This window comes from Channa argus, chromosome 6 (genome assembly GCF_033026475.1).
Source record: "Channa argus isolate prfri chromosome 6, Channa argus male v1.0, whole genome shotgun sequence".
NCBI classification, from domain to species: domain Eukaryota; kingdom Metazoa; phylum Chordata; class Actinopteri; order Anabantiformes; family Channidae; genus Channa; species Channa argus.
In genome coordinates, this window is record NC_090202.1 from 25,376,453 (window position 1) to 25,389,403 (window position 12,951).

The window sequence follows — 12,951 nt, forward strand, 5'->3', positions numbered from 1 at the left end:
CTCGTACCCCGCTCTGCCCCTCCCTCATCACATGTATAAAACCGAGCCTCCAGCAGAGCTCAGCTCCTGATTTAACCCTCCTGCGTCCGTCTGCTTGTCCAGCTCCTCCACTGCCGCCATGTTTGTTGCTCCTCCAGGCTATCAGCCAGTCTATGGCCCTGTAAGTATCTGCTGAATTTTTACAGTGATAGCATCTGATTCTACGATTTGGAAGAGAATATAAATACACAGCAGTTAACAGTATGATACTTTCATGATAAAGATGGTTGGTTGCTGAAGCTAGTCAGACTATCATTGCTACTTATTTATAGGAAGCCATAATATGAGTTGAACCTTGATTACAAACACAATTCAATGTCAGGAGGTGTAGGGTGACATTTAAGTGATGTAAAATGAAACATCACATCAAACCAGGGACTGTAGCTTCTTTGAATTTTTAATTTTTGCATTATTACAGCATTTATAGCTGGTTGAGGTGGAATATTTATATGCAATTATTGTCATCCAGTGGTTCACAATCCATGAATCTCACCACCACATTTGGGCCACAGGGTAAAATCGTTGTGGTCATGAAAGGAGCATTCGGAAAGATGTTCTTCTATACAAACCTTATGAATTAAAAAAAAAAGAAAAAGAAAGTCACATTTTTAATCTGTGACATCTGTAACATGACAAGTGGTCACAGCTGGACACTGCCTATTGTTTTTTTCTACGAGCCATTTAATCTATAAATAAAAAAACTTTATGCAACATCTTAATCAGTTTTCCATTTATCAAATGTTAGAAACTGGAAGTATAAAATAGAAGTGAAAATACACTAAAGCTCAACTATGGTACCTCCCACATAAATTACTTGGGTCTTTTCCACCTCTGCATCCAAATAAGGAAGACGAATAAATTCATGATTAATTTCACCTCGTCCTTCTCTTCATCAGTTACTGTTTGTGGTTTAGAAGTTGTTGCTTATAGGTAGTTCTGTGCTCTTTCCAGAGAATTCCCTACCTGGGGCCTATTTATGGAGGCCTGAGGGAGGGGACCTCCATATACCTCCAGGGGTCCATTCCTGAAAACATCACCAGGTGAGTGTCTGGCAGAAATCAATTTCCAACCATAGGTGAAAACGGCCACGAGCTGTTGGGTGTGTTCAGTCTATACTGCATCGGGAGTTTGGGAGGTAGGTGACTGTTTTATGACTTCTTCTATCTCCTACAATGATCTTATGGGGCCACTTGAAAACGGAGGAAACACCTTCAGTAATCTCACTGCTGGTGGCACAATAGTTTTATAGAGCATTAGCCGACAGAGTAAACACTGCACATTCCAGACTCTTTGTGGAAGGAGAGTTTTTTTTTTTTTTTTAACAACATCTTCACCTGTACCTGCACCACACCTATCAGTTACCGGTGTGTCTCTGCAGGTTCGTCGTCAACTTGCTCTGTGGAGAGTCCGAGTCCAGCGACATTGCCCTTCACTTCAACCCTCGATTCGACGGCCGCGACAAGGTGGTTTTCAACACCTGCCAAAATGGTTCGTGGGAGTCCGAGGAGAAGATTCGTAGTATGCCCTTCAGCAGGGGCCAAATCTTTGAAATAGTCATGTTAGTCACCTCACACGGTTACCAGGTCAGACGAAACCTTTTAATTTAACCCCAATATTAAGGTTTTATGCACCTGTGTTAACTGCCCGTGTGTTGCGTCTCTTCTCAGTCTCCGACATCATTTTGTTACAGATCAAAGTCAATGGGAACGAGTTCCACCACTTCAAGCACCGCATCCCTTTCGACAGAGTGCGTGCGATGCACATCACGGGAGATGTTTCCATCCAGACGATTAATGTCATCGGGGTGAGGCGCATTTTCCAGCTTAATGCTTTGACTTTTGCTATAGAAAGGAAGTTCAGTAAGAGTATTGTAAGGGGCTTCAATAATAAACCATCAACAGCTGATTGACGGCGCGTCGTGCTTGTGTGTGGTGCTCAAGCCGGCATGAATCTTGGAGGGGTAACAATGAGTAAGTGAGTTCTTTTACTCCCTGGTCCGAGTCTCTTAATTTGAAAAAAAAAAAAAAAAAAAAAGAGGTTAAAGAAGGTTATGAGCATGTGCAATAACATTGTCTTTACAAAAGTAGAGCTTTAAAAAACAACAAGCAATCAGGGCTCATGACAGCCGCCCCCCATTTCGCAGAATTTAAGTTGCTGACATCTGGTTAGACATTGTCCCTGGCAAAGTGTAGACTCTCACTATATTTGCGACGTCGTCTTTATTGTATTTGTCATGTGTAATGTGAACATACAGTTTTATAATATCAGCTGTTTTCCTTGTACAAAATAAGAACATTCGCACTGTGGGACATTTTCTCCTTGTTACCAATAACAAATTTATTAACCTGCTGCAAATGTGCAAAGTGTAACGTAATGTGCAGTGCTGCTAAAATAGTAGTACTATGTTTCACACCTGTGTTTGCTGTTTGTAGGGCGGAATGGGAGGTGGCATGGGCGGAGGAATGGGAGTAAGTATACATCATGTATTATATGCAGTAATAAAATGTAAAACTTAATGTAAAGCACTGCATGGTATTTGACATGTTCACCCAGGAGGAGGCGGGCGGGCAGAAAATATAGTTTGATCCTGAATGTGCAGTATTTGAATTAACCCTTGTTTCTCTTTAATGTCAGGGAGGATACCCGGGGGGCATGGGTGGAGGAATGGGTGGAGGAATGGGAGGAGGAATGGGAGTAAGTGCACTTACGAGCGTCGTTAATTTCTTCAGGCATAAAAAAAAAACCGCAGTAAGCGTCTTTGAGCAGTAACATGTTCGTGTTTTTTCAGCAGGGAGGGTATCCAGGGGGCGGCATGGGGGTGAGTAAAAACCTTCATCTCTAATCTTTAGCAGTGCTCGAATTCATTTATTGCTTTTCCATCTACATCCCAGAACAAAATTTCAACAAGTCCTCTTTGTTTTTTTTAATGTGTGTTTGGTTGCAGGGGGGATATCCAGGAGACATGGGTGGTGGGATGGGGGTATGAAACATTATTGTTATTATGGTCACTATTATTATTTCTCAATAGTCGATTAATTTGACTGTGGCATCAAATTTATAAATACATATTTGTTCTTCTTTCAGGGACAGTACCCAGGATCAAACCTACCGGTGAGGACACAGGACGTTTATACGTCCTGTGTTTAAAGTTATATTTTCAAACTTTTATTTCTACCTAATTCTCATGCCTGTTTATGTGATTCCAGGGTACAGGAGGGCAGCCAATCTACAACCCTGTGAGTAAGATTGAGAGTAACGTCATCGTTGCTGTATTTTAGTAGTTTTACTTTGGATTTATACTTTTATCCTACTCCAGTATACACGGGAATTCTACAATGGAACATATTGATAGTACAGAAAATATCATTCATTTCTCTTCTTTTGAACATCTTGACTGTAGATTTGAGTGGATTATACAGTTATAATGTGGATGTCAAACATTATTATCCGACTAAGAGTAAGGCTGAAAGCTGAGTTGTGTCTCACGTTGGAGAGTCTGGTGTTGCCATAAAGTGTCACTGTCTTCACTTGTCTGCTTGCTGTTTATTTTAAGCCCGTGCCATATTCCAACATGATCCCAGGAGGGATGTACTCTAAGAGGACCATCATCATCAGGGGCATGGTGCCCTTCGGTGGTAACAGGTGTGTGTTTTGTGACAATGCAACGGCCTCTACATCCCCACGATTTATGTGACAGACACGTGTGGATCTACTCCTGGATCTGTTTGTTACAGACTGAGCATCAATTTCGTGGTGAGCAGATCAAGGGACATCGCTTTCCACTTCAACCCCAGGGTGAAGGAGGGGATTGTGGTGAGAAACAGCAACATTGGAGGTAACTGGGGCCAGGAGGAAAGAGAGCTCAGCATGAACCCCTTCCTGGAGGGGCAGTACTTTGATGTAAGTAGAATCTAGTTTAAATAATGACTCTCTGTCTGATTTAGTTGTATGATTTTGACCAACCGTGATCTCCATCTTCCCCCTTCCCCCCCCCCCCCCCCCCCCGATTTGGTTTCCCAGATCTCAATTCGTTGTGGGAACCAAAGGTTCAAGGTGTTTGTGAATGGACAGCACTTGTTTGACTTTGCCCACCGCTTCCGGTCCTGCAATGAGATTGACATGCTGGAGATTGAAGGCGATGTGCAGATCTCCTACATCCACTTCTGAGCGCACACACACCCACGCAGTACTCGGTGAAGCCTGTACTATCCGCTGCCGCTGGACAAGACAAAAAGTCTTGCTCCGACCGCTTTAACTGAAATAAAACAAATCTCACATTTGATGTAAATTGGAATTTGTGAATGAACACATTTATTTCATATACAAAATATTGCAGTACTGTATAAAAAAATTGTTTACAAATCATGAAAATGGCAATATAAAAAGGTAAATATAATACAATCGTCTCCCAGCCAAACACACCAGTAGAATCAACACATCTCTACTAGAATGTAAAATACTGGCTCTCCGAAGGCACTTTGTACAGTTTAACATGGCGAGATTTAAGCCTGAACGGCTTTACGCTGCTCTCAGTTTTCTTCTTCTTGTCTCCTTCAATGACCAAACTACTTCAGACAAACTGGCGGATAAATACAGTACATCTCTGTTTTCAAATTGGTGAAATATTCAAACAGTGCCCCAGTCTCAGCACCACATTCTGTCACTTGTATGAGTTTACAGTACCAAAGGTAATGCAAGAAAGAAACGTACATTTCGTCTTAACAAGGAAGTCAGTAATACTACAGGTATAACATACTGCAGTATGCTGTCTACGTACAAGTATATGTACCTCTGATGAACAACTGTGCCAACAAAGTTTAAAAAATTTTTTTTTTAATTTCTCCCAAAATGTGTGCTGGAATATGGTGACGTCCATTGTAATGACAGAATAACAAACAAAAGCATTTATATACATATATAATGTATAAAATTAAGTGCATGCATGATGTGACACTGAAGCTGACGACCTTCCCTCAAAAAGCTCAAGTTTATTTGATCTTCATTACTATTTGGTTTTTAGCTGCTGCTTTCATTCACCTTCACCTTGACTGCGGCGGACTTGTGTTCACAGTGCACAACTGCTCCCAAATGAAAGAAGATGTCAGGTGATGAGGTCAAATCACGTTTCCCCCCTCAGTCAAACAGTCTTTGCTCGCTCAGGGACACTCCTTCGAATGGAGGCCTCGAGAAGTCGTTACGTGTGAACCCATTTTGCTCCTCAGGACGACGGAGAATGAACAGAAAGCAATAACACGAAACAACATACAAATTATAAACAAAGGCCGATATTGGGACAGTGCAAAGTTGTAGAAAAACGAAAATCTGCATCAAAAAACATGTCTAATAACGCGTGACGAGCTTATTCTCCCTTTTGATAAAACCATCATTTCTGTACCGCCACTCAGTCCATTCGCCCACTTCTGACTTGTACCCTCTTGATTTGACCGGTGCCTCTGTCGATGTACAGCAAAAGGCCCAGGTTCCTGAGTTGTAAACCAAGATGTGTGGACATGTTGAATCGGGACTTGGACAGGTGTCCCACCTGGTAGTGAGGAATGGGTTGCAGTAAAAACCCTGGAGAAAATGCAGGGGCTTGTTCGAGCGCTACATTAAACTGATAGAAACTTCTGTGGTCCTTTGTTCCAAACAGGATTTTCTGTGAGGTCTTTACTTTTACCAATGCTGACGTGCCGTACATCAAACAAACTGCTCAATCCAACAAAACACAGTGCTTAAGCTCAAAAAAAAAAACAAAAATCTATTTTAAACAGCTGGGTTTGAGCTTGTCTTCTACAGGGGACAGCTTCAGTAAAAATTCTGCTGCTTCCTTTCTTTCCCTCAGGTTCCTCCACCAGAGGAACCGGGTTCTCAATTGGCATGTGAGCGTTGTCTCACTGAAAAGTTGGAGCTCCTGAGTTTGTTCAGCTGTAGGATCAGCCTGGCAGTGTCTGAGCTGGTTTCACAGAGACAGTTTTTTTTTTATAGCTTAATAAAACGACAGCCCCCACCCCCCTGCTACACACAGGTTAGTTGTGTCGGCCATTTAATGCTATAGTTACAGGGATTCAATTTCTGTGATTGTGCTGCAGTGGACATGGCAAAGCACATGAGCTCTAAACTTGTTCATTCACACACATACTATTATACTCACTTGGAAATGTGCATTTTAAAAGAGAGAAGGGCTGAAATAACGCCAGTCCCTGTCTTCCTTGGAATGCCTTTGAGGGTATTTGTGCAAAAAATGTGTACATGGGCACGTAAGGTTTTTTTTTTTTACAGTCAGTAGTAGCAAGAGGCTGGGTCTAGTACTTGGAGTGGGGTGAAAGGGTGGCTCACTTTGGTAGTGACCAGTCTTGTCCATTTCTTAAGAGTTAGGCTATCATTGCCAAGGCATTTTGCTGGACCCGTCCCTGTCCTCTTGCAGCTCAACAGTTGGCGTAGGAGCTCGGGTGGGGATAGGGGTGGATTGGAGGGATGGCTGGAGAGGCAGCGTGGCTGTGGAGGACGACACCGGCATGTCCAGGCTCTCCTGGGACTCGGAGAGGGCTCGGTTGGTCTCGTGTTGGGGACAGAGGACGTAGCGGTTGGGTTGGTGGACCTCCACTGTGGTCACAGAGTCAAGGCCCTTCAGGCAGAGAGGGGACGGTGCCACCGTCATTGGCTCTCGGCCACCGACGGCCCCAAGCTCCATCGAGGACTCGTCCATGTTGACGTACAGGATCTCATCGGGGTCCTGGGTGTCGGGCAGATCTTCAAGGGCTTTTTCGAGCTCACAGCGCAGGGACTCAAACGATGGACGATCCTTCGGGCTCAGCAGCCAGCAGGAGAACATCAGGGAGTAGCTGGAAGGGACGAAGACGAAGTTTGTTTTGTTAATGTTTAAACATTGATCAAATGTGAAAAAACATAACACTTTAATCTACAGGGTTAAAGTTGTCTAATCATTTCCTAGAAATTACCAGTCCGGTATTTTGGGGTTGATTTTTTTTTATTTTGTGTGAAACTGCTCCTTCATTTCATGGCACAATTTCCATTAAATTACTACACAGCAATTAGTGTATTAAGCCAAGTGTATTATCTTACAAAAAAAAAGTATCATTATCCCCCAAACCAGGATCAAAATCCATGTTCTTTTCTTTGAAATTTCCTGCAACATTTTTAAGAAACGCGGCACCTTGTAAAGCAAATGAGGTGAAAAGCTTTAGATGGGTGGAATTTTTTAGGCGGAAAAGAATTTTATATTGGAATAAATTGTAAAAATAATAAAATGCGTGTTAAAGGAAAACTTTGGTCATTTTCTAAGACACACAAACTCTAAAAATGTGTTTGGTCGATTGCCAGCTTACAGCCTGTGGTTAGTTATGCCGTAAAAACACGTCCTGCAGAGACACTGCTCCACTGGATGACAGATTTCTTTAGTTCAAAACTTGTGGGTTTTAGCATCTGTAAGGTGATTGTGGCCAATACAATCAATTTCGAAAATGACCGACATTATTCAACGAGGAAATGTGCCAGCTTTTCCGCTATATGTTGGAACCAAGTGGTTCAGTCAAAGCATGTTTATCAAAGAATCATTAAGAAGCGTGGAAAAAGCTGAACAACCGGAACCATTTTCAATCTCCAACCTTGATTGCTTCATGGGAAAAGGTACTTTCAATCAGAAGGGAAACGGTTTTTAAAGTGCTCCATCATCAGCTGAGTGCGTTTTGTGGGGAATGTGCAGCGAAGTAGTCGACACTCACATGCTGTCCAGACAATCCGGTGGCTGTTTGAGACGGTTTCCCTGTCTCAAGTAGTCATAAATCTCGCTGTTCTCGACCCCCGGGTATGGAGTCTGGCCTCGAGTGGCGATCTCCCACATGGTGACTCCAAACGACCACTGAGAAGAAACAGAGAGAGGCTATTAGAAACAAAAACACTTTCTGGACGTGTTTTATCAACAAGAGGCGAAAAAAACATTTAATCATCATATTACATGACCATCGTCATCGGCTTTTTAAATCATATTAAAGTGCAAAAACAGCTTAAAGAACTGTAGCTCTCCTGCTGCCTGACTTCCCCCTCCCCTCCATTCCCCTCACAAATCAACCTACCTGTTTCCCTCAGTCCCTCACTTCTGTCTTTTGTGTGTCTGCCTTGACGTTGGGCCTCCTTATTAAAAGACCTGTGATCAAGCTTTTTGTCAACTCCCGTTGACAAAACCGTTCATTACCTGAGTGTGTGATAGGGTTTAACTATTTCAATCTGGACCTTCCCTTCCCATTAACGGTGGTCTTAAAATGATAGGCCAGATATTGCTCATCAAACAAACAACCCCTGTAAACATAAAAGGCAGTTTTAACGTAAATAAGTGTCTAAATGTTCAAACTACTGCTAGTTGGAAACTCTCTCAGCCGAGCCAAAAATATTGCTAAGACATAGTGGTCACATTTGGTTACGCTGAATAATAACGAGTCCTCTTAATAAAGACTAATTAAAAGGTAGAGTTGGGGTATCGCTTTTAAAGTTACTGTAATTCTCCTCCCGAGAAAAACCAGTTCTTAATCCTAAAGTATGTTTTCCCTGCGGGGAACATTGTGTGATCTTTTTTTAGGTGTGAGATCCCCCATTGACATGATGGCTTCCTGAGCTCCTCACCAAAGCCTTAACCACCACAGGTAAATACCCCAGGCCAACACTTCAATCCTGTTCCTCAAGGACCCCTGCTCTGCTCATTTGCCATCCGTCCCAGTCTTTTTCTCAGTAGTACCCACTGCTGGTTACCTGCATCACTTGTGTTCGGTTAATCAGAGGCTGCAACGCACCATCTCAGAGAACCGACCGACTCAACGAGCCTGATCCCAGTGATCAGCTGGAAAACGAGCAGAGCAGGGGTCCATGCCTGCACATCTTTCTAACCGTACAATGAACCCTAATTTGGCTGTTTGTGGGACGAGTCAAGGTCCTCACAAGTTCAGTTTTAATGGGGATTTCTTTCACACGTCCAAGTAAACACAGAGAAGGTAAACTCACCACATCACTCTTTGTGGTGTAGACTCGGTCTGCCAAACTTTCGATGGCGATCCATTTGACCGGCATCTTGGAGATGCGGCCCTGCCTGTAGTAGTCGCCGTTGTAGATCTTCTTAGAGAGGCCAAAGTCGGCCACACATACGTTCATGTTCTCATTCAGCCTGAGGTGAAGACATGGAGTGTTACATTGTTTTTTTGGAAGTAGATTTACTCAAGTAGTGCGTAGAAGTGTGATTCTTATTTATGATTTGATATGATATGATTTGTACTTCTAACACGCTGAATCAAGCACAAAAAAAAGGAACAAGAAAGAGCAAGTGAGACGACATAAAGGAACTGAGAGGGGTAAAAAAAAAAAACTTGACAAAACGGAAGCAGAGGCTGTGCTTACATGCAGTTGCGAGCTGCAAGATCTCTGTGGATGAAGTTCTTGCTGCTGAGATACTCCATCCCCCTGGCGATATCAGTCATAAACTTTACCAGCATCTGAGACGGGAGGTACTGCAGGACATCACAGAAACAACATGGTCTCATTAAGGCATCGTCCCCAGCTGGCATTTCATTTTCTGCACAGCAGAGGGCACCAGCACCCGCGATCAGCCTGAACCGAACGCCCCCTGCTCCCAGTACTAACAGCCTCCTCCTCCTGGGAGAGCAGCGTTCAACACCGCTGTGTTTTTCAAATCGTGTTTTGATTAGGGGTCGTGTTTCTCAACTTGGCTCTTCAGGGACCTGCTGCGTATAACAGTCATCGATTCCAAAAAAAAGCCCCACATTATCCATTAATGAGTAAAACTGCAGATAGCAACAACGCACACATTTCTTGTTTTTATGAGCTCAGCGTGAATGTGCTGCCAAAAACAAGAGACAGAGGGTGGGTGCGAACTTAAAACTACATCTATCTTGAACTTTGGATCCCGTTTTGCTGACAGATTCTCCGATGAATGTTTTACCCCCTGAAACCATTATTCTCTCAACCTGTGGCGTTTGCATGTGGGCGCCTGGGTATAAGTGTGTGTCTTGGTAATCCCACTCACCACAGGACAGTCACCGAGCCGCGAGTAGAGCAGATAGCTGTGCAGGTCTCCGTGCTTCATATAGGGGAGAATGACCACCGGAGAGGGGTATCCTTCACTCTCCACAGTCTGGAGACACACACCTGTAGAAACACGTCGCTCATTATTACACACAGGCAAAACACATTCTTATAATAACAGCTCAGTGCTGAATTTGTGATTCAATAAGACAGAATTTTACATGGCTACTACTCCCACATTACAAAAACAATGTGGTTTTATTTTTTTTGGTGGTTCTTAGCCATGAGAATTGTTGTGATTTAATTTTCCCAGATTTCCACATGCACCACGTGCAATAATTCACAGCAATCGCAACAGATAGAACTACAGATAGATAGAACTGTTGCTTTTGGTAGGAAGAACTCCCAATTAAAATGACATCATGCTGTTTAATCTTTAACATACCCCCAAAACCGGGCAATGAATAGAGAGTGAGTGTGATTTTTATCCACTGACCTAGTAGCCTCATCACGTTCGGGTGGTCAAACTCCTTCATACAAGCAGCTTCACGGAGAAAATCTTCCATTTCTGTGCGAGTACAGATGGCAACTGCAGAAGTGAGCACACGGGAGGCGAGAGTTAGAAATAAACTTTTATTTCAAAGGGCGTTTGGCTCCTGGATTTATCAAACTATAAATTCATGTGTACATAGTTTGCACCGCTAAGTTTGTTTTACACCTTTTTTCCCTCACAGCTCTAAATGGAAACCCTCACAGAAGAGGTTCTGTTTTCCTGATTCCTAGTGCCGCTAAAATGCATCTTTCCCCCTCATCTTTGTCTTTATGTTGGCACCACGGTTTATGTGGGGTCAACCTTTTCTTCTGCCAATAATTTCCACAAGCTGTGTCTTTGTCTGTTTTCCGATCAAAAACGGAGATTTTTGCCTCAAATATTTTTTGCCCAGGGTGGGGGGGCCTGTCGATAAAATGGCCTGTGTTCCTCATGATGAAGGGGTTCATTGTGGCGACTGCGGAGGGCTTTTATAGTCTACTCACTCTTCATCGTCTTGACAGCAACTTTGAGAACGAACTCCTCCTGAGTCAGCAGCCCTTCCATCACTGAGCCAAATTCTCCTAAAAAAGAAAGGAAAATACGATCAACCACTTCAAGTGCAGTTTTTTTTTTCTGTCCTGGGTGAAAACATATTAGCGTCAGACTGAAATGGCTCGAGATAAGTGGAAAACAAGCACTGTTACAATAGCAGATAAGTCCTGGCAATGTACAGTACCAGCCGTGATACCAAAGTGTTTACACATTCCTTTTCCACTTTGCTGTTCATCAGGTTACTCCCTGTACTGATACCGTGCAAATGAAATGGAGCTGTACTCGAAAAGAGGCAAAAAACAAAAACAAAGACACAGACACAGTACCTTCTCCCAAGGTCTTTCCCAAGGTTAGTTTATGTCTGTCCACCATCACATCTTGGAGTTTCTGCTTCAGTTCATCGCTGATGCCCAGGCTGTTCACTGCGGAGGCAGACATGACACGTTTTACGGTGTTTGGCGTCCAACAACAACAACAACAACAACAACAACAACAACAGCTTTCGGCTTGTCCCTTCAGGGGTCGCCAACGCGGATTTACCCATCCTCCCGCAACCCTCCGCCCAGCCCTTGGCCTTGCCGGCCGGCCGGGGCCACACCTGGTAGGGTGGGATTCAAACCCAGGCCAACTAAGGGTTCTACCACCGAGCCGCCAGACCCCTAAGTGTTAATTCCAGACAAAAGTACCCCTTTTCTTTTCCAAACCCACACTAAGCAACACAAAGCCAAAAGTGTGACTGTAAAACAGTAAAGTAATTGAAGTAGTCTTCTTGTAAAATGAACCGTAATTTGAGCATTTAATGTTTATTTCTCTTATTTTGGTCAGAGATTCTCTACTTTCTCTGGCCATGTGATCAGGGACCTGCAGGGACCAAACTGGGGTGGGGAAATGATGTCAGTGGATCTAAGCCGGGTTAAAAACCCCAGAGCCACTTTGCCTAGATGGGTGTCACTGAGCTTCCCAGTGGTGAACAAACTGTGTGTTTTCACATCTGGTCCAGGACATGACAAGCCCCTCCAGCTGTTGCTAGACTCAATCTGCCACGCGTTGGACAACAATGGGATCAGTCCACAGGCAAGTTGCGGCACATGCTGGCGTGAGCGGCTATTAGCCAACACATGCAATAACCACAAGCCACAAGATTCAACTTTGTCGTCAAGTTTTCCGCTCAACATCAGCAGCATAAATCCCACCCAAATCCTTCTGATAGGACACCTTCCTTTATTCCCAGCACGCTGTCTCCACATCTCCTCCCCTTGGCCCCTCTCATTTTACTCACTGAATATGTTTCTTGCTCTGAAGTTTTGCCTTCTGCCTGGCTTCTATGCGGCTGTGGCAAGCTCAAACTTGTGCAAGAGGTTAATACGAATAATGTGCATACAAAAAGGGGCAATGTCAGGGCTTGCGTGCGTGAAATTTGAGTCTGCATGCATTGAGGATTTGCTGCTCATGGTACACAAACAGCTGCAAAGCATTGTCTTGTACTGCACTAATATCAGGTTGTTACTCTACCTGGATGGGACTTAAAACTTTACTGATGTCAGAGCAAACCTCATCTCAGGGTGAGTCACTTCCTCCCTGATGTAACTCCATATCCTTTCCTGCTTTTCCACTTTTCTTTGAATGCTTTTATCTCGAAGGCTTCTCTGCCTTGCCCCACCTACCTTTGCTTTGTTGGTGAAATGCCTAATGCCTGATTTCTCAGAACTTCATGTATGGATTTGCTACACATTTCATTAAATGCGCTGCAAATTATAGTGCAAATGCCACAGTGTAAGTGT

The 12,951-nt window shown here is 43.5% G+C and overlaps 2 protein-coding genes across 5 annotated transcripts in view; one reads left to right on the forward strand and one right to left on the reverse strand.

Moving 5' to 3' along the window:
* LOC137129314 (galectin-4-like) lies at positions 1 to 5,796 on the forward strand. 4 transcript variants are annotated; one of them, XM_067508312.1, is made up of 13 exons: positions 1 to 160; positions 991 to 1,079; positions 1,418 to 1,622; positions 1,730 to 1,843; positions 2,472 to 2,507; positions 2,674 to 2,733; positions 2,828 to 2,857; positions 2,984 to 3,019; positions 3,124 to 3,150; positions 3,246 to 3,275; positions 3,593 to 3,681; positions 3,774 to 3,939; positions 4,060 to 5,796. In XM_067508312.1, the coding sequence occupies exons 1-13, from the start codon at positions 119 to 121 to the stop codon at positions 4,204 to 4,206; spliced, it is 1,071 nt and encodes a 356-aa protein (XP_067364413.1). In that variant the 5' UTR covers positions 1 to 118; the 3' UTR covers positions 4,207 to 5,796. The 4 variants fall into 4 exon arrangements, with proteins under 4 accessions (XP_067364413.1, XP_067364415.1, XP_067364416.1 ...); XM_067508314.1 differs by lacking the exon at positions 2,984 to 3,019; XM_067508315.1 differs by lacking the exons at positions 2,828 to 2,857; positions 2,984 to 3,019.
* The window catches only part of LOC137129313 (tyrosine-protein kinase receptor UFO), a 25,203-nt gene continuing 16,568 nt past the window's right edge, over positions 4,317 to 12,951 (reverse strand). Inside the window, exons 13-20 of the mRNA XM_067508311.1 lie at positions 11,497 to 11,592; positions 11,122 to 11,199; positions 10,583 to 10,675; positions 10,088 to 10,209; positions 9,442 to 9,551; positions 9,052 to 9,211; positions 7,782 to 7,918; positions 4,317 to 6,881 (exon numbers count right to left, since the gene is read on the reverse strand). Coding sequence (XP_067364412.1) covers positions 6,419 to 6,881; positions 7,782 to 7,918; positions 9,052 to 9,211; positions 9,442 to 9,551; positions 10,088 to 10,209; positions 10,583 to 10,675; positions 11,122 to 11,199; positions 11,497 to 11,592 — 1,259 coding nt within the window. The 3' untranslated portion in view covers positions 4,317 to 6,418. The remainder of the gene's footprint in view (positions 6,882 to 7,781; positions 7,919 to 9,051; positions 9,212 to 9,441; positions 9,552 to 10,087; positions 10,210 to 10,582; positions 10,676 to 11,121; positions 11,200 to 11,496; positions 11,593 to 12,951) is intronic.